The following is a 22,048-nucleotide window of genomic DNA, read 5'->3' on the forward strand; positions in this document are numbered from 1 at the left end:
CTGTTGGGTAGAACTATCCAACCAATAAATCATATTCTTAATATGCACTGCCCAGTAATAATACATAAAATTCGGAAGTGAAAGTCCCCCGATCTCTATTGGTTTACATAAGTGTTTTAATGCTTTATATTTTCTAGTAATCTGAATACCCAAATATTTAAATTTTTCTGTTGCGATTTTAAAGGGGAACTTCAATAAGTGTGTAGGTTCTTGAGGTTTTAATGTCATGATTTCACTTTTATTCCAGTTTATTCGATATCCAGAAAAAGATCCAAATTCCTCTATTAAATTTAATAAATTTGGTATGCCCGTTTGTGACTTTGTAATATATAAAAGTATATCGTCTGCATATAATGAGATTTTATTCTGAGTTCCTGGTATTATAGCCCTGAATATTGGGATGAATTCCTATCCTTTCAGCCAGGGGTTCTATCATAAGGGCAAATAGCAGGGGTGATAATGCACATCCCTGCCTATTACCCCTTGATAGTTGAAATTTTTGAGATAACATGTTATTAGTTAAAATTCTTGCCATCGGTTTATCATATAATAATTTTACCCATGTTATAAAATTCTCTCCCATATTAAATTTTTGTAGTACTTTCTATAAGTATTGCCACTCTACCTGATCAAATGTTTTCTCTGCATCCAAATAAATAATTGATATATCTTCTTCCTCTACTTTATGCGAGTACATTATATTAAACAGACGTCTCAGATTATTAAATGAGTATCTTTTAGGTATAAACCCCGTTTGATCAGGGTTTATCAATTTACTAATATATTTGCTTAATCTTCTTGGAGAAGTTAAGGAAAAACTTAAATATTTAGGAATTTATGTAACTAAGACATATACTTCTTTATTTAAATTAAACTTCCCACCTTTACTGAATAAACTACATGAGAATATTCAGTATTGGAAAACATTTCTTATTTCAATGTTTGGTAGAATTAATGCTATAAAAATGATCTTTTTACCGCAATTATTGTACCTATTTCAATCAATATATCTCCCAATTTTTTTTGTCGATACCATTGTTACAAGCTTTATTTGGGATTATAAGAATCATAGAATAAGCAAAAAACATCTATGTAAATCAAAGACAAATGGAGGTTTAGCCTTACCAAATTTTTTGTTTTACTTTTGGGCGGTCCATATTAAAAACATGAATTTCTGGCTGGAAGAAATGGATCAGCAACCAGATTGGTTAAGGATGATAAAGGAAGACTGCCTTTTGAAATTGGTTGAATTATGTTTGCTCCAACAAAACTGCACAAAAAACCTACAGGGAAAACCCTATAATACAGTGGTATACGAACCTGGAAACAATTAAAAAAGACTTAGACATTTGATAATATATCATTGATTCCCCATTGTAAACAAACCTTTATTTAAACCCTCCATATTGGATAAAGGTTTTACACAATGGAAAAATTATGGAATTAAAAAGATGGGACATCTTTATTGGAAAGGCACTTTTCTTTCATTTCAGGAGTTACAAATGATCTATGGACTACACTCAAATAACTTTTTCAGATATCTACAACTTAGAGATTACGTTAAATCTAATACACAAGAATATAGGACTAGGGAACCAGAAATCCTTGATGAATGTTTGAATAAACATCCTAATACAGAAAAATTAATAACATATTTATAACACCCTCTTAGATAACGAGGTCCCACCGATGGAATTATATAGACACACATGGCAAAATTAATTAGGCCAACCTATAACGAAAGATATTTGCGACGAAAGTCTACAATATATACATCACTGCTCGTTAAATGCCAGACATGCCTTAATACAATTTAAAGTATTACACAGGTTACATTACTCTAAAACAAAACTAAATAGAATCTTCCCACATATCTCTCCTATCTGTGATAAATTTCAGCATCTAGAGGCTAACAACGCATACTTTTGTAAATTGTATAAAAATCAAAAATTTCTGGATTGATATTTTTAGAATAATTTCTGAAGTTGTCAATACCAAATTGGATCCTGACTCAAAACTAATAACACTAGGAATATCAGAACAAAGCCTAACACTCACAACAAGCCAAATAAACCTTCTCGACTAGTATAATAACTGGGAAAAAATTAATATTAACATTTTGGAAAGGCCCTATAACCCCCATAATTAAAATGTGGGTTATGGAAATGTCGGAGACCCTACACTTGGAAAGAATTAGACTTGTCTTAATGGACAAACAAGAACTTTTTGTCAGAATATGGTCTCCATTCATTGACTATTTGAAGGGGTAGACTGGTTCAGCACGGGAACCTAACTGAAGCTTGAACTCAGGATTAGATGAAAAGTTATACTTTATAATTTTCGAACCTATCTCCAATGATGGATTATTAGTAAATTATTCCATTCTTTTTTATCATGCCATTTGTTTTTGTTTTTTCTCTCTACTCTCTATAAAAAAAACTAGAAGCAGAATCAATCCACAACTGATAATATTAATAATGTACGACTGATATACATGAAATGTATTTATTATGATATGTGTTTGCTTCTAATAAAAATATATTTTATTAAAAGCAAGGAATTTTCCCAAACCTTGTTGCTTCCTTAAACAATATTATCAAAATATATAAATCTTTTATTTGTTGTTCTTCCTTTGTTTTGTTTTTCTTTCATTTCTGCAGTTGTGGCATCATGGTACACATTTCTCCAGTGAATTAATATATTCTGCTTCAATAATTAAGATTCGGTATGCAAATACGGGCAATGGAATTCAACCGAGTCAAATCATCTTACCAAGCAATGTTCGCAAGAATAATATCTCCTTGTATTAAAACAGGCAAATGCATATAGATATGTTTATTGATACATACCCATCAGTGCGACTTTCAATATCACTTAAAATATGTAATTATCTTCAACAAAAATCCAATTTCCAGTGCTTTAATACATGTAACTGCAAAGCCTTTATAAATTACATGGGAGGTACTAGGTGAAATAAGCCTATCATCCATTTCATGACTGTATTCCTGTTGACTGGCAAAAAATAAAACAGCAAATACAACAATTCCTATGTTACTGGAGTGACTCCTGGAATAATACAAAGAAATAATCCTTATTTAATGCCATCAACAGGTCAAGTTTGCTGCAGGTTTTCCTATGTGCAATTCCAACAGATTCCAGGCAGTTTATTCATTTTAGAATTGTTTTCAAAATACCCAAAATAACACAGTTCACAATGCACTGAAAAATGTTTAAGCAGATACAGTTATTTGAAATTACAATGAATGGCAGTAAAACAGTTCTTCAAAAGTAAGGCATCAACAGGATTATACGATTCCCGTTGAAGTGTTTTAAGTAGAATAATTTATGTTTTAAAACAGTGCACAGTTTATCTGTTAAGTTAATGTTGACTACCTTCTGAAAAGAATTCATTTAAAATGTAAGGCAATCTATTTATAAAATCATTACAAAATAATGTGCCCCCAAAATACAAATCTGACTGTTCAGAATGACCACTAATTCCCCAATGCTTCTTTTAAACGGAACAACATTTGAACTGCTATGGCTTTGCAAAAAGTAAACAGATCATGAGTGAAATATTCAGTGAATTTTTCCCAGTTCTAAACATTTGAGTTTATGTATTTAGAATAGCATAGTTTATAAGCCTTTTTATCAGCAGAGCTTTCAGTCTTACAGTCACAAGATTGTAAAGCTTTAAGCGTCTCAATAGATCTGCACAGAAGGCATGAAAAGTTTGAGGCATAATAAATTCAATGTAACAATGGTCTTCTGAAGCATCTGACACCATCTTCAAAGGAATTATTTGTTCTCTGTGCTATTTCCAGTATTTCAATTTCACACACTTCCCTCCTTGCTTTAGCATAAGCTATTCCCTTAAGTGCAACTACCCTATCCCTTACTCGCTGAAATGACGCAATAAAGAAAAACTCATTGGGCTTTTCCGTAATGTGCTGCCCTGATGTTCACTTGCTATTACAGAAAAGTCAACACCTTATTTTTAGTTTGCTACCTGTTGCAATTCATTAAAAAAAAACTTCTGGTATGTATGGTAAATGTGCAATGATTAGCCTTCCACGCATTTTGAAAAGTGCAGGAAAAGAGAGTAGGTGAATGAGATGCGGTGATTAACAACAAATTTTGCCCAGAAATTTGGACTGTTTGGAGTGGAAAGAGTCAAATCCATTTTGCATTGATTTGCGATTTCACAAAACCCAGCTTCCTTGAGAAGAATCTTAAATCCAAATTCCATAAACGGTTAGCTGAAAAAGACAGAAATCATAAACAACAAAACTTTCACTTGGACTTGAACAAAGTTAAAGGATAAACAAGACCAAGTGGGACCCGTTGGGCCCCGTTCCCCCAGCGCAATATTCCACCACTCACCCGTACCGCCAACGCAACCCGTTTCCACCACTCAAGAGTTCCCCCAACGCAACTCTTTTCTCTCTCTGACGCGTGTAAAAGACTGCAGCTTTCCGGATCTCTCGCTCTCTCTCTCTATCTCTCTCTGTCACGCTCTCTCTCTCCCTCTCCCTCTCCCTCCCTCTGACACACACTCCGCCCCCTCCCCGGTATGCGGCCCAGTCGGAGCTGCAGTTACCATTGGCAACAATGACTCCGCAACTTATGTAAATTATCCCATTGTGATTGGCGGGCTATGGCATTGTGACATCATCGCTGAAAGCTGCTAGAAGAGTCTCCCTGTCAGTTATTATTTACAGATGCTAGCAAATTAATTTTCATTTGCACTTTATGTGCAAGTGACGAATAAAACTGATTGTTGTTGTTTAAGAAGGAACTGCAGATGCTGGAAAATCGAAGGTACGCAAAAATGCTGGAGAAACTCAGCGGGTGCAGCAGCATCTATGGAGCGAAGGAGATAGGCAACGTTTCGGGCCGCAACACTTTTTCAGATTGTTGTTATTGATTGTTCTCATGCTCAATGCGTGAGGGTTGGCAGCCCTGGAGTAGTCACCCAGCAACTCGTGATGTCCATGAATCGCAGACTTCAAGCAGTCATTGCATGCAAAGGACATGCAACAAAATACTAAAAATGACTACTTTCATTTGCATGACATTGCTGTGTCCCAAACATTATGGTGCCCTGAAATGCGGGGACTATGTATAAACACTGCTGTAATTTCTACGTGGTGAAACCAAAATGTATAAAAATGGCCTTTATTAAAATCTGACTGTGCACTTTAACCACATGTGATTTTTTTTCTATTACAAATTTCAAATTGTGGAGTAGAGGCAAATAAATAAATGATGGGTCTTTGTCCCACACATTATGGAGGGCACTGTTTGTTTATTTACAATCTTGACATAATAATTTGAGCCCAAGCACCCAGGAGAGCACAGTGACACAGCTATTAGAATGGCTTCATCGCAGGTCTCGCGACAGGTTCAATCCTGACCTTCTGCATACAGTCTGCATGTTTTCCCTGTGACCATTCTGGTCTTCCGAGACTCCAGTTTTATCCCACATCGCATAGACCATGCAGGTTAGTAGATTATTTAGCCACTGCAAATTCCCCTTTGTGAGTAAGTGAGTGATAGAATCTGGGTGGACTGGTGGGAATGTGAGCATCATAAAATAAGATTTGTGGGATATCACAGGATGTGGTAAGTGGGTGCCTGTTTGTCAGTGCTGAGGGCAAAGGACGTGTCCCATTCTCCGTGACACATCATGAAGTATACAAGTGCCAATGAGCTAAAGGTGCCTTAGGTAAGGTGGTGCAAAGCTTAGTCAGAAATGGATTTAAAGCAGAGATAATTGGAATGGGAAATCCCGGCAACGAAGACGCTATTTTTTATCCTAAAATAAGGCCCGAAAATGTACGATGCCTTGCTTCAAAATAACCGACCTCTCGGTCCTGGGTCTCCTCCATGGACACAGCGAGCAGCGAGCAGCACCGGAAATTGGAGGAACAGCACCTCATATTCCGTTTGGGGAGTCTGCATCCTGGGGGCATGAACATCGAATTCTCCCAATTTTGTTAGTCCTTGCTGTCTCCTCCCCTTCCTCAGTCCCCCTGCTGTCTCCTCCCATCCGCAGGCCAGTCCCGGGGCAGGCGACCTGGGCGCTACAGCTGGTCCCGGGGATGCGAGGGATCTGGGAACTGAGGCCAGCCTTGCTTCAAAATTTAGCAACTAAAAATGGGGGTGCCTCTTCGGCGCAGGTCCGTCTTCATTGCCGGGAAATACGGTGGTTTAGCACAGGAATTCCAGAGATTACATAGTTAAAAGGATGATATTTAATAGACTTGTATAAAAGGTTATTAAGAGATTTCCAATCTCTGTTTTGAAGATATTTTCTTTATCCGTCCTCTTTGTAACTTCAATTCTCACTCAACGACATCAAATCCTTGCTAGCAAATAGATCTGTAATAATTTGTTCCTCTCCCAAACGCCCATTTTCATTTTATTTCAGTGGATATTCAGTTTATTTAAATACTATGAGGGATGGCGTGTGGCCTGTCATTGCTTAAAGATGTGATGTAAATGAATTACAACCAAACAAAGGACACATTAGGACCACAAGTTTAGTAAAATAGTTATTTCCTTAAATAAGGAGGCAAGCAAAGCAGTTGTGGGATTTAGGAAAATAATACATGCTTGGTACCAAGCTAGAGCAAAAACAAGGTGTGGGCTCATTGTTCACAAAGTGTCAGATTTGGGGAAATAGTGGGTTAAAACAGAGCATTTCATGGAAAGAAGTAGATGTTTACAGGTCTAGTTTAAATTTAAATGCTACCTCTTGTTCAATGATTTTCTATCTCAAAAATAAAACCCGTGTTCTGTCCACTTATCTGTCTTGAAACTTTTCAGGGCATTTCTTGAATGTTTCTCAAAGCTCAAGAATTCTGAGCCTCATCTACATGGGATTAATTTAAGCTCATGCTCCATCAATGCAACACTAACAGTCTATACAAAACTCCTTTACACCTAGCCTTCAGCCGAAATAGGACAGTTTCTTTTATCATCGTTACATTTTTTGCATAGTTTTCATTTATTTGTTATATATCTCTCTATATCACTGTCGATATCTCTCTTTTCCCTACCCTTAGCTCTCAATCTGTAGAAGAGTCTTGCCCTGAAATGCCACCTATTCCTTTTCTCCAGAGGTGCTGCCTGACCCGCTGAGTTACTCCAGATTTTTGTGTCTATCTTCTATTCAAATCAACTGTTGCTTTCAGTCTCTGACTTGTGGCAGTCATTCATTTTCTGCTATTTCTGTGCTGTGTGACCATGATTTGTAATTTCACTGTTTTAGAGAACTATCCGTTTCTTTCCACTAAAACTGCAAATTAATGACTTCTGCCACAAATATACATCAAAAGAAAACCTATTTGTTAATTTGTTACCTGGGCTTGACTGGAGTAATATGTTTGGCAGGTTTGCGAAAAGACTGATTTGGTGCTGATCTGGTGGATGAGGTCCTGGGAGAAGCACGCATAAAACTTGTGATAGCTGACGGGTTCTTTGGAATTTTCTTCACTAAATGTCCAATCCATTTTTTCTGTTCATCCTGAGAGCATGCCAGTAGCAACATATCTCTCGCTGTATTGACATCATAATTCACTAAGAAGAAAACGTACTCTTAGAGAAGTGATTGTACAAAAGTCTCCCATGCTCTCGTTAATTAACGATTTTGCCAAAATACAACCGCCGCCTATCAATGCAATAGCTATACAATTAAACAATTGACAGTATATTGTCTGGTGTTCTTAAACTCTTAGTTACTGGTCTTATAGTAGAATATAAGATTCATGTTATATTTAAGTACACATCAGCCTAGGGGAAATACAAATATTATATAAACTGCCTCTTCTTGTAAAGTAGTAGTTAAGATTGATAGCTGAAAATCAATGCCTTCATTCATAAAAAATATTCATACCTTTGCATGATATAATCATGTCTTCCTTTTTATCCAAATGATCCTTATGGCACTTAACATGGCATCGCCTGCATTCTAGTGCAGGTGGTGGTTTGAAAACATGCCACAGAGGCTTTGCACAAGCTTCACAATTTGTAGGAAAATGATAAAGTGTTGGGATAAATTCGTGACCTTTATGAGGTATAAAGTCAGGTTTTTCCACTGATTGAACAGCTTCTACTTCCACATCTTTCCGGCATTCAGCTTCATTGGCATATAGTATCTGAAAAAATGTATTCAAATACAGTAATTAAAATAAATGGTTCAAACCATGGTTAAAAATTACAAGTCTAAGTGAACAATTTTGTCCAGAAGAAAAGGACTGTGGTGCAAGATTGCCCTCGGAGATACATACTTGAAATTGTTTTACACATTACCTATAAACAGCAGGAAGCCTGAGCAAACTCCCACATCAACATTTATCTTTGATACAATAATGGATCGGTTTTATTGCTGATGGGGAATCAGAGTATCATGTACAGCCTGCGATGCCCCAACCATTCAAACCATTTTTATGTGGGCCAGAGATAAACCACATAATGAAGGCGCAGGTTTTGCCTAGTGAGTCTGCCCTCACACAGATCCAAGATAGCGAATGGCTCAATAGCAATCATGCATTGTCTTTCCATTGAGTAGTTAACATGAAACAAAAGCTTTTCACTGTACCTCGGTACACATGACAATAAACTAAAATAAACTTCCTATTGATACGAGTTGCCACTGAAGGCTGTGGAGGCCAAATCAATGGATATTTTTAAGGCATTGATGGATTCTTGATTAGTACAGGTATCAGGGATTATGGGGAGAAGGCAAGAGAATGGGCTTAGGAGGGAGAAATAGATCAGCTATGATTGAATGGTGGAGTAGACTTGATGACCTCATATCACTTATGATCTTATGATATTGTACCTTACTCTCTCTGCAACTGTAAAGGTAATCTTGTTGATTAAAACTGCCCTGCAGCTGGGCAGCAAAGTTCCCAAACACCCATTGCCCACAAAACTTCCAGCCGACAACAAATTAATTCTGTCAAAGTTGACTGTTGCTTAATGCTTCTGAACATTCCAATATCGAGAAAGATTAACTATTATAATTTAAATAAACTAGAACAAGTTAAGCACTTAAAAATATCCTATAATACTTAAAACGTCTTTAAAGAATATAACTGCACTTGTCTCTTCTCCTTGCAGGGTGAAAACTTGTATTTAAATAAGTCGGCTCAAGGATCCTACGTCAATTCTTACTTGGGTGCGAGAACAGTAAGGATGCAAGAGAGTGTATTCCCCGGCATGCATGCTTGACAGCAAAGCAAATTCCTGATCCATCACTGGACACCATATGGAGTTCATTAGTGAAGCATTTGACCAGTTGAGCTCAGCCAAAAAGATTTTATATGATTCAGTCATTTTCCCAAGACTGCTTGGTCTTATGAGAGTTGATGTTTATTTCGCAGAATCACATTATAAAACTTGTCCAATTCTTTGCTACATCTTGCTATTCTCTCCCTTTCTCTTTATTACAGTTGTTAATTGTAATGTTCACCTTCTTTAAATCCTCACTAAAAGTCAGTTAATTCAATGTTCCCTCTTCTTCCTGACATCTATAGGGGTTCCTTATCTTTTCTCCAACATTTGGACTCAAATCTTGTTGATATACAACCTCCTTCAAGTGAGTTCCAACAGGATGAATCTCACTCTCCTTCAGTTGAGAGCTACATATAACTGTATCAAACGAGGACGAGGACTGGGGTAGATAAGCAATGATCACATTGAAATGGAAGGCAGGCTTGAAGGGCAGGACGGCCAATGCATACTCCTAATTCATTGTGCTCTTGTCAAACATTAGTTTGAACTTACTGTATTTCCCGGCAACCTATTTTTACTCTAAAATAAGGCCTGAAAATGTACCTGCGCCTTGAAGGCCGAAGGTTAGGCTGAGCAATGACACTCTTGCAGCGACTGCTCTGCGGAACCTGCCACGCCTTCGACCCTGGAACTGTGTGAAGTGGGAAGCAGCTGTAAAAGGACAGCGCTGCTGAGGGGGGCGGTGGGGAAGAGTTCCTTTCCACAGCGTATGGGGAGTCTGGCCCGGGACAGCACGGCCTGGGCTGCACAAAGTAATAAACTTGGCTTGGCCGGCAGGGGTAAAGTAGCAGGAGGGCAGGACCGTTGAGAAAGAGGGGGTCGGAGATTATCCCAGCAGCTCCGGGCACGGAGCCACCGCATTGTGGCCGGGGAGTAGCTCGGGTGGCTGTGAACGGCCGCCACCTCATCGCCTTGTGCCGGCCCGCCCGCCAGCCACGGTGTCCTTCGGCACAGGCGCAACCGGTGCAGGTGGTGGTTGGCGGGTAGCTACTGGGCGGAAGGCTGGCTGCTCCGTCCCGGGTTCTCTCTCTCTCTCTCTCTCTCTCTCCGATTTGTGATCTCCTGAGCCAGGAGGTCCCCGTCCCTCAGACGTGGACCACACAACGCATTGTGGGACAGGCAAAGATGGAGGCTCTCCGGTCCTCATTGCCTCCTTGAAGGACTTTCACATCTTCCTTTCTACTGACTAAACCAAACCCTTGATCCCGTCCCGGCAACCTTTTTTTTTAAAATTTAGCAATTCAAAATGGAGGTGCGTCTTTGACGCAGGTGCGTCTTCATTGCCGTGAAATACGGTATGTAGTAAATGTTGGTGTGGTTGAAGAGTCGGAAAGCAGTGTAATGCAAAACAATAAATGCTGTTATTCTCATTACAAAGTCGACAAAATATGTCACAAAATGTCTTGTGCACTTTTCCTTTGACATCTTTCATGCTCTCTGAACTGAAATACAAATAATTAATGACAATGGGCAAAAGCAAAATGTAAATTAAAAGTCCTGAAAACTGAATGCGTTTGTTAGCTTACCTGGAATATCCGAGGAATTTCACCAGTTTCTGCCCTGTATACATCACCTTGTGTTACAGGACGCACATGGAATAATTTGCTGAAATAGAAATTATTTTGAGTTGCAAATGACCTGCAGATTTCATTAAGCATGCAAATAAACTTTTTGGATAACATATTTCAATGGTACTTTTCATGTGCATTATGGCCATGCAAGTTTTCGATCATACACAGGATGTCAGTAAAGCTATCAAGGCCTGTAATTATTTGCCCACCATTAAATAGTAATTTAGGTAGGTGGTGGTGAGTTGCTTTCTCGAACTACATGGGAATTCCAGGACTTTACCTCTGCAAGGATGAAGGACAAGTGAGGGGGGGGGGGGGGGGGGAGGTGGGGAAGGATTGGGGAGAATGGGCATATAAAGTAGCATACTTTACAAAGGAATGGGATTAATGGGATTTGTCTGAGAGCCAGCATAAACTCAATGGGTTAACTTTTTATATGGCCTCAGTCTATATTATAAAAATATCATCTTCAGCTAATACCACTGTAAAGCCCATTGTTCTTCCACTACCCTTTCTGCGATCTGATGTGCTTTTCCCTTGTGATATCCTGGCTTAATCAATCAACTTTATATACACACCTCTTTTTGTTGTATCTTCCTGTCCACGTGTCCCAGTAGAGGAGACGCAATAATAACCCATCTACTTCCTCTCTCACTGCCTCAGGTCCCAAATATTATTTTCAGAGGAAAAGAGTATTTATTCCTACTAATATAAACAATATTTATTGTCTTAATACAGTTTTCCCTACATCGTGGGGTAACGTGACTAACTTGTGGGGCACTTCTCTTCAGTAGCATGGCTCCAAGCATCCAATGAGTGGATGAACTATTCATCTGATTTGCACGTTTATAGCTTTAATTGCAGAATCACCCAAAATTTATTGAGAATCATAATCTGAACCGTAAACATTTATCCACCTGAATTACCCACAGGGACTGCACTTGTGTTCGGAATACTAACACTTCATATGAAATATTTCTTTGTAATATTTCTCTTAAGTTACATACAAATTATTTAGTATTATTATCCAACTGAGATTATCAGTTTCATCTATTTTTCAGAACACATTCCTTCACTTTTGGGATCATTTTTGCTGCTCCTCCTTGAACCCCTGCCAATAAATGCAAAGCATAACCTCAATTAAAGATTAATCTTGATTACTTGTGGGAATGCAACAATAGAATGAGAAATGAGCCAATCAGTTAGTACTTCTTTCTCTACCCCTGATAGGACTTGTAAAATGACGAGAGGCATATATAGGGTAGACAGTCAGAACTTTTTTCCCCCAGGGTGAAAGAATAGGGGGCATAACTTTCTGGGGGTAAAATTTAAAGGGGCAAATGTGTTTGTTTTGTTGACACAGAGAGTGATGGGTGCCTGAAATGTGCTGCTAGGTGGAAGCAGATATCTTAGTAGTGTTTAAGAAGTTTTTAGGTAGGCACTTGGATATGCGTCACATACCCGCTCACTCATAGTATGGTTTCACCATGCAATTGGTTTCAGTATTTCCAAGTCTTCAGAACACACACACATGCGCACGCACGCACGAAAATGTTCTTGCTTTCCGTATCGGCCAGTTAATGTTAATCATGTCACACCCAACATTACCTTCTGATCTGATATCACATTTTACTTTATATTTCATTTTATCTTTAATATCAAATTTTCAATGAATAACATTGCACGCTGAATTCTCCTCTTTACCAATATTCCCTTTCTGCAAACTCTGCAATATCAGGATGGTTCTACTTACTCAATATCTAATACCATAGAAGGATTAGATTGCTCTTTATTCACCTCGTCGTCATAGAACAGTATTGTTCTGCTGCTGACCACAACATACTGTAAATAACAAAGATTCAACATTACAAAATAATATTGTATCTAGCAAGTACAATGCCATCTTTCCCGTTAAATTCCCAATGATTCAAGAAAAAAGTTGCGCTCCTCAGCAGCAGTCTGCCTGCCTAACCTCGAAACATCTGATCCACGTTTAACCATTAGGAACAAAAGCTGTGTTATTAAATTACTAAAATATGATCAATTGGCTGATTTCAGCTAAAAATGATCTGTTGCTAGAAATACAGTCACTGATTGGTAATAGGAAAAATAATAAAAGCTGAGATTGCTATTTTCTAATCACAGCATGCAAAATAGAAAAAAAACAGGGAATCTAAAGGCATTAAGTGAAAATAATACTTAAAGAACTGGCAATAAAACATTGCAAGATAACATTTTTACAAAGATTAGGGAAGAAAGGTTGATAATTAGAAATGCATTCGAAGATTTTTTATGTTCGTTTACGAGCTGTATTTGTTGTCAGCTCTTACTTTTTTTGACGTGATGGTTAATCATCTACTTCAACTATCGAGCTTCTGAAGGAACTCTCTCAGTTTTATTTTGCAGATGACAAAGAAATGGAAAACTGCCCAGGGGAACTTCTGCGGCAATGTCTTGAGACTGGACTGATTTCTTTCCAACAACCATAGCCATTTTGATTTATGTCACGTACAAATGCAAACACAGGATACTTTCCCCTCAGCACTCAACTGACTAGTTTTACCAGGACTTTTGGTGTAATATTCAGTCAAATGCTGTCTTGATGATGAGCAGTTACTCTTAGCTCATCTCTGGAAGTTGGCTTAATTGGTTCTTTCAGATGGTTGAATGGATGCCAGCATTTCAACAGTCTGGAATAGCTTGGCTAGAGGAACAACATGTTCGGAATGCAAGTCTTCAGAACAAAAACCCGAAGCGCTGACTAGTCCCACTGCATTCCTAAATCCTATTCTTTTAGCAATTTAAAGAGAGTTTTTCCATTCTTTTTCAGTTCATATGATAATAATAAATTGATACCAATCCCATAAATCGCCTTTACCACTCTCAAATTGTATTGCCACCTTGAGGGAGTTTCGGACTTGGATCACACGATCGCTCTGCATATCTATATTGTTATTGTTAACTCTATACTTTAGCCCTTGCATTCGACTTTCCAAAGTGCAACACCTCGCATTTTCTCAGATTAAACTCCATCTGCCATTTGTCCATCCATATCTGTGACTGATCTTTATCCCACTGTACCTTTGGCAGCCTTCTTCACTGTCCACAACTCTATCAATTTTGGTGTCATCTGCAAACTTACGAAACAAACCACCCCCATGTTTGACCAAAGTATATATATTACAAACAATGTAGTTGTAGACAATGGTTCATTACCTGCTTTTTCCATCCATAACGCTTTATGTTTACCCGGTTTGGTATCGATAACCATCCCTCCATCCTGGTTTCTAAATTTGAAGAAATAGGGAGTTAAAAGTTTTGAACATAAATTGTGATACACTAGGAAATAAATCACTATAAGCGGTCCAGGCACATACAGAACAAGTCAGTTTTGGTGATAACCCAGCCCAAATTATATTGTTCTTGTCTTACCCTCAGAAGATTCTTCCCAGTGGTATTCAATGTACAGGTATACTTATTCATTAGTTATGGAAGAACAGTAGATGTTGATTAGCAGGACGGTGCAAACCTCATGTAAAAAACGTCATGGTCTGGAGTCAATACCTGAACACACTACTCTTGACTGTAAGTCTTTTTTACGTTCTGTAAGTCTTTTGGCGAGTCTCTCCTAGAATAGGACGTATGCAGGGATTGAAATGGAGGAGTCTAAGATTTAGTTTTGTTTGGAGATACAGCGCGGAAACAGGCCCTTCGCCCACTGAGTCCGCACCGACCAGTGATCCCTGCACATTGCCACTATCCTACCAGACACACTAGGGCCAATTTACACATACACCAAGCCAATTAACCTACATACCTGTACGTCTGTGAAGGAAACCAAAGATCTCAGAGAAAACCCATGCAGTCACAGGGAGAGAGTACAAAGTTCGTACAGACAACACCCGTAGTCGAGATCGAACCCAGGTTTCCGGTGCTGCAAGCGCTGTAAGGCAGCAACTCTATCGCTGTGCCACAGTTGCTGCCCTTATTTGGTGTGAAAGATATGATTCTGTGTATCCTGGCTATTGCTTAGCAAATCTGTAGAGCTCCCTGACCTAGGCCAACAAACCTAAGTCTTTGGCATGTTGACTGAGCATGTAACATTGAAGTCAGGTACAGAAGTTAATTCTTGGTGATATCAATAGTTTTAATCATGTTAAACTGACAATCAGCTATATAAAACAGAGCGACTTGCTGCTTGAGAAGACAATTTGAAAGCATATTTACATATTCCAGACAGGGTATGTTTAGCTGCTTTCCTCCCAAACACTAACCAGATGGTGTAATTTCATGTTCACGATTGCTGGTAACACAACATATTCTAGACGATTTAAAAAATATATATAAATCTCCTAATCCCACAGAAATAGCTGCTGTGATGAAATACTACCTCCTGTTTAGCAGATTATTAGGCCAGAATTATGACTCCAATAATATAACTAGATTATCAAATTCTTGGCATGTTAACATTTGTTATAAAATATGAGAAAAGAACATTGATATTAGTCAAACAACATACATGTTCCAAATGTGACATAGTGCATGTATGTAGGTGGAGAAAATGAGCATCCAGCTCATCCTCCTTCCATACTATTACCATTAAAATAACCACAAATCTGAAGAACTGTGGAAATATTCAATAATTTCACACCTATTTTTCCTGTATAACCTCAAACCAGTTTCTCAGACCCAAGATCTGTTACAAGTGGTACAGTGCCCTCCATAAATGTTTGGGACACAAACCCATCATTTATTTATTTGCCCCTGTACTCCACAATTTGAGATTTGTAATAGAAAAAAATCACATGTGGTTGAAGTGCACATTGTCAGATTTTAACAAAGGCCATTTTCATACATTTTAGTTTCACCATGTAGAAATTACAGCAGTGTTTATACATAGTCCCCCCATTTCAGGGCACCATAATGTTTGGGACACAGCAATGTCATGTAAATGAAAGTAGTGATGTTTAGTATTTTGTTGCATATCCTTTGCATGCAATGACTGCTTGAAGTCTGCAATTCATGGTAATCACCAGTTGCTGGGTGTCTTCTCTGGTGATGCTCTGCCAGGCCTGTATTGCAGCCATCTTTAGCTTATGTTGTTTTGGGGGCTAGTCCCCTTCAGTTTTCTCTTCAGCATATAAAAGGCATGCTGAATTGGGGTCAGATCAGGTGATTGACTTGGCCACTCAAGAATTGTCCATTTTTTAGTTTTGAAAAACTTCTTTGTTGCTTTAGCAGTATGTTTGGGATCATTGTCTTGCTGTAGAATGAACCGCCGGCTAATGAGTTTTGAGGCATTTGTTTCAATTTGAGCAGATAGGATGTGTCTTTTCACTTCAGAATTCATTATGCTACTACCATCAGCAGTTGCATCATCAATGATGGTAAGTGAGCCAGTACCTTCAGCAGCCATACATGCCCAGGCCATAACACCCCCACCACCGTGTTTCACAGATGAGGTAGTATGCTTTGGATCTTGGACAGTTCCTTCTCTTCTCCATACTTTGCTCTTGCCATCACTCTGATATGTTAATCTTCGTCTCATGTGTCCACAAGACCTTTTTACCGAACTGTGGTTCCTCTTGTAAGTACTTCTTGGCAAATTGTAACCTGGCCATCCTATTTTTGTGGCGAACCAGTGGTTTGCATCTTGCAGTGTAGCCTCTGTATATCTGTTCATGAAGTCTTCTGCGGACAGTGGTCATTGACAAATCCACACCTGACTCCTGAAGAGTGTTTCTGATCTGTCGGACAGGTGTTTGGGGATTTTTCTTTATTATAGAGAACTCTTCTGTCATCAGCTGTGGAGGTCTTCCTTGGCCTGACAGTTCCATTGCGATTAGTAAGCTCACCAGTGCTCTATTTCTTCTTAATGATGTTCCAAACAGTTGATTTTGGTAAGCCTAAGGTTTGGCTGATGCCTCTAACAGTGTTATTCCTGTTTCTCAGTCTCATAATGGCTTCTTTGACTTTCATTGGCACAACTTTGGTCCTCATGTTGGTAAACAGCAATAAAAGTTTCAAAAGTTGATGGAAAGACTAGGTGCTGAGATCTCTCTTATATTGGCATTAAGGAGATATTTAAACACACCTGAGCAATTACAAACGCCTGTGAAGCCATGTCCCAAACATTATGATGCCCTGAGATGGGAGAATTATGTATAAACACAGCTGTAATTTCTACATGGTGAAACCGAAATATATAAAAATACCCTTTAATAAAATCTGACAACGTGCTCTTTAACATGTGATTTTTTTCCAATCACAAATCTCAAATTGTGGAGTAGAGGTGCAAATAAATAAATTATGGGTCTTTGTCCCAAACAATACAGAGAGCACTGTAAACCACGGAATTAGTGTTGTGTCCACTGTTCATTATTTATATTAACGATTTGGATATGCATAGAGATGGCATGCATGTTTGTGGATGACACTGAAATTGGTGGTACAGAGGTGAACAAGGTTATCTACACTTGCAACGAAATCTTGAGCAACTGGGCTGAGGGATGGCAGATGGAGTTTAATTCAGATAAATGTGAAGTGTTGGGTTTTCATATTACTGTGCAAAAGAAATCAATACTTAGTTTATATCTCAGATAAAACTCGGGGTGTTTTCCCAGAAATAAGCACACAGTGGAATTGATGTTGAAGGAGGTTATTCAGAAAGATGCATTACTGACAACCTGCTGTATCAGCTCCCAATGTGTACCTTCACACAGAAAGATGCACTATTGACAGGCTGCTGTATCAGCTCCCAATGTCTACCTTCACAAATGCTGCCTGACACTGAAACTGGTTCAGTCAGCCACTGCAATGAAATGGTTACAGTGGTCTAATTGCTGCAAGGCTGATGTGGAATGAACCACCAAGACAATGCGCTGATAATTGTGAGTAGGTGCTGATTTTGAGTAGGCTGGAGCCAAATGCAGCACTCAGGGATGCAGTACAATGAGTTCAGGCATTGCTGGAAAGTGGCAGCAATAGACCTACATATTGACAGATCATCCCAATGTTATCGTCTTTCCCATCCATGTGATGAAAGCTGCTACCTCTCCATCTCTTTGCTGGGGGCATGGTTTCCCCCACACGGAGATGCTCTGTGACAGCCAGCTTTATAGCTGGTGACCACCATTCAACATATTACCACAGAGAAATTTGTGTGTTGGGTGGAGCTTTGCAGCCAAACATCAAAGAAAGGCAGAGAAGGGCAACTTCCATGACATCCAACAAGGAGGCAATGAGAGAGAATGCAGAATCCATGCAATTTCTCAGCACATGAAAGCAGCCACTGTTAGCCTCACCAGTGGCCCACATTCATCATGCAAGCCAGAGAGCAACCATGAGCCCCAAACCTTGGCACTGAGCAGCTGTAGTACGTGCCCTAGCCTATCCAACATCGGCTCTCAAGCACCCTTTGCCAATTCTGATTCATTCTGCATCAAGTTGTGAGTGAAATGATCGTTGTTTTCAGTGCTGCCAGAGAATCGGCAGGTGGCAACAAATCATGCCTGGTTCCCAGCAGAACAAAGGAGAGCCTGAGTGAATGTCTTTCCCTTCTGCCAGTACCCAAGTGCAGTGGAACGTACACCTGAAAGTTTGAACTCCAGGGCCAAGAGTACCATACTGAAAATATTACATGGACGGGGAAGGTTGAGAGGGATATGGACCAAACACAGGCAAATGGGAGTAGCTTAGATGGGGTATCTGGCATGGATTTGGGCCAAAGGGCCTGTTTCCGTGTTGTATGACACTAAGACTCGATAAATCTGATGTGGTTTAGTACCAAGCATGGTACGAATATATTTTATAAGAAGTTTTTTTTGTTACATATTCAGATGAATTTAGTTTAGAGATACAGCATGGAAACAGGCCCTTCAGCCAGACTCCATGCTGACTTGTTCTATGTTCTTCCACTTTCTTATCCACTCCCTACACACTTGAGGGCAATTTTTACAGTAGCCAACTGACAAACCTACATGTCTTTAGAATGTGGGAGGAAACCAGAGCACCTGATGGAAATCCACACAGTCACAGGTTTTAAAGAGGACCTTAAAACAATCGGTCAGTGAGGAATTTCCAGAGCTTGGGTATTAATCAGTTTAAGCCACAATTCCAAATGGCAAGGAAAACAAAGTAAGGGTTCGAGGAAAAACCCCAGTTGGAGAGAGGCAGAATTCTTGAAAAGTTGTTGAGCTAAACAAGGATATAGACAAGGGAATTTTGAGACCGGCAAAAGACTTTTAACCATTTTAAAGGCTGCTGTTTCAGAATACAATGTAGGCCAGCATGCTTCGAAATGATGCAAGAGTAATACAGTGTTTAGAATTAATAATTCAGCATAACTTTGAAATGACCTCAAGTTTCTAGAACACGATAAAGACGTTAATGAAGTCTGTTGCAATAACGTGGAAATCAATGAATCTGCATATAACTCTAGCAAAAAATGAAACTATTAGCAAGAAATAAAACTGAAGTATGGATGGATGTAAGCAGCTTATAGAGTGAATGTAGACAATAAGCTACGGGTAAAAAGATACCATACAGTACTCATTCAACAAATAGGGTTGAATGAGCTTGGAATCAGTGATAAGGGAACAAACATTTTTTGCGGCATGGAATATTATGGCTGTTTCCTTCTAACCTTTATTTGAAGGAAATTGTAGATTTAAGTCTAAATGTTGGGCATGGAATTTCATTTCAAAAGGGTGCTTTGGAGGGGGGACATGAGACTGTGAGATAGGCCCGGATAATCCTTCTTGTGAAATGCATTTTCTCCATGGGCCAGCGTGCAAGTGGTAAACAGAAGGTCACCAAACTTCACTATACTTACATGCAATAAAGGTAGCATATTTTTTTGTGGGAGGATGCCCATGTGGTAACAGGGAGAATGTGCAAACTCCATACAGAGAGCACCCAAGATCCGATTCGAAAAAGGGTTTATAGTGCTGTAAGGCACAGCTTTGCTGCTTGAAGGGTATTAAAGTCATAAGAACAAACTACCGCCAAAGAGGTAAAGCAACCACTGTAGTTCAGAAAGCAGAAAACATGCCAAGCCACATTTGATTTTCATATATTCTTAAAATCTGGCATTTTAATAGTTTAGAAGACAGTATCCTTTCTACAATATGATCTGAAAACTGTTTTGTGCCCGAATCAAAAATACACAATTCAAAAATTTGATTGTAAGGTATTTAAATTCCAATTTTGTTTGTTTCGTATAAAATGTAAATAATTTTATTATGTACAATGAAACAGCTAAAAATCTTGAATCCTTTGAGCACTCAGATTCTAAATCCTCACTTTATAACGGGCCTATTCTAACCTATTGTTGATTTTAATATTATGGAAGATTAAGCACTAATCAATAGCAGTTTAAATTGCAAAATTAAAATGATAAACCATTCTCTTGACTAATTTTGCAATTCATCTATATATAGAGATATAAAGAATGCTGTCTCTTAAACATCACAAAGCAATTTAATCCAATACAGATGGAGTCAGATTTCAAATGCCAGTTAGCAAGCAGAAAGTGCAAAAGAACAAGCCTTTCAATTACTTACTGGAGAAAGGTAAGACATGAGTTGTAAAAGGACCACCCAACTAGGCACAAAGAATAAAAGACATGTCCATAAAATACTTATCTTGAATATAGTGTGATTTTTTTTAAACTATGCCACAGTACCAAACTAATTTCTGTTCCTTAAAAAAAAATATGATTTGGATGAATGCTAAATCTGGTAATGAAGAACATTTGCAACTCAGTACCTATATGGGTGGATGTCAGTACTAAGATGTACAATGGCGTATTATTGCTTTAGAACCAATGATTTTCATTGCAAATGTACAGAATTACCTCTGCAAATTATGGTCAAATATGGCACAGTGAGCCACAGCTTAAAGCCCCCATCATTTTGAGCAAACCCCGCGTTAGAAATTCAAAAATATACTCCGTTATGTGCCATTATGTGTCCTTCCACTTACACAGTCGGCTTTTTAGTTTCAGAGATGACCACAAATGTTAATTTAAAACTAATATTTTCCCTTGGATGCCATTCCGGTTGTGTAAACATTACATTTTAGATACTGTAACAAAGGAACAAATTATTCTTTTTTTTCCTTGGGGCAACTGAAATTGTGACCAGGGACAAAAGGATAGGAGGCTTCTGTCTATAATTGGGTGCAGAATTACTATTTCACCTTCTCTGAAGTCGGTCAGTTCAGCTACTTAACGAAGGATTAACAGCACAGAAGAATCTGCCTAGAAATATTTAGAGTTTAAATTTGAAAGGCTGTTACATGGGGGTTCATCCGAGTTTGTGCAGTCTATCATAAAGGTCACAGTTCATGTGTGGCAGAGTAAGGCCTGAGTGGAAACAGAAAACAATCTTCTATCCCGCCATTGTGGGAAGAAGAAATAATTGACAAAGTTTGTTGAGCTGTGGATTTGGGTTGGGAAAGGGCTTGGCCAAATTCATTAACAATGAAACGTTAAAAGCATAACCGACCTGTAAGAATATGCACAATCCATATGTCATAGCCAAACTTCAGATTGGAATGGACACTTTGACTAACACCAAACAGTTCTCAACACTAAAGAGGTGATTTGGTTTAAGGATAGTGCAGATGCTTCACATGTGGCAAATATATGCCTAAATTATGTCAAAATAATTGTGTTTGATACATTGCACATGCTGATTGCCTCCACATATCTATGCATGAGAATCATCCACTGCAATTGAATCTTCTAGAATATAACTGCACAACACAAAAATGTGAAGTTTGCAAGTGCAGAGTAAAATCAAACCACCAGGGGAGAGAGAAGAACATTTCTTACAAAATAATCATTTTTTTCCCCTTGCCTCTGCTAAACTATCACTCAGTTCCTTAGATGTATCAAATAACTTTATTTCATGGAGCGCAGAAAAATGAGGGTTTACCTTATAAAAGTGTACAAGACCATGAGGGAAATAGAGAGGGTGAATGTACATGTTTTTACCCAGAGTAGGGGAAGTCAAGGACCAGAGCACATAGGTTGATAATAGAAACTTAAAGCGCACCCTTTTCACACACAGGTATTATAACAACATTTCAAATATATTAGGCAGGTTTAGGGGCAAAGGTTTTGTGGGTTAATGGCCAAATGCAGGCAGGTAGATCTAGTGCAGATCTTG

General features: G+C 38.6%; 1 protein-coding gene across 1 annotated transcript in view; it reads right to left on the reverse strand.

Annotated features, from left to right (window-relative positions):
• Positions 1–2,820: 2,820 nt before the first annotated feature.
• Positions 2,821–22,048, reverse strand: part of rock1 (Rho-associated, coiled-coil containing protein kinase 1) — a 118,929-nt gene continuing 99,701 nt past the window's right edge. The window contains exons 28-33 of the mRNA XM_055634180.1: positions 14,091–14,161; positions 12,628–12,716; positions 10,830–10,908; positions 7,901–8,162; positions 7,368–7,584; positions 2,821–4,259 (exon numbers count right to left, since the gene is read on the reverse strand). Coding sequence (XP_055490155.1) covers positions 4,256–4,259; positions 7,368–7,584; positions 7,901–8,162; positions 10,830–10,908; positions 12,628–12,716; positions 14,091–14,161 — 722 coding nt within the window. The 3' untranslated portion in view covers positions 2,821–4,255. The remainder of the gene's footprint in view (positions 4,260–7,367; positions 7,585–7,900; positions 8,163–10,829; positions 10,909–12,627; positions 12,717–14,090; positions 14,162–22,048) is intronic.

This window comes from Leucoraja erinacea, chromosome 4, assembly GCF_028641065.1.
Source record: "Leucoraja erinacea ecotype New England chromosome 4, Leri_hhj_1, whole genome shotgun sequence".
Taxonomy (NCBI): domain Eukaryota; kingdom Metazoa; phylum Chordata; class Chondrichthyes; order Rajiformes; family Rajidae; genus Leucoraja; species Leucoraja erinaceus.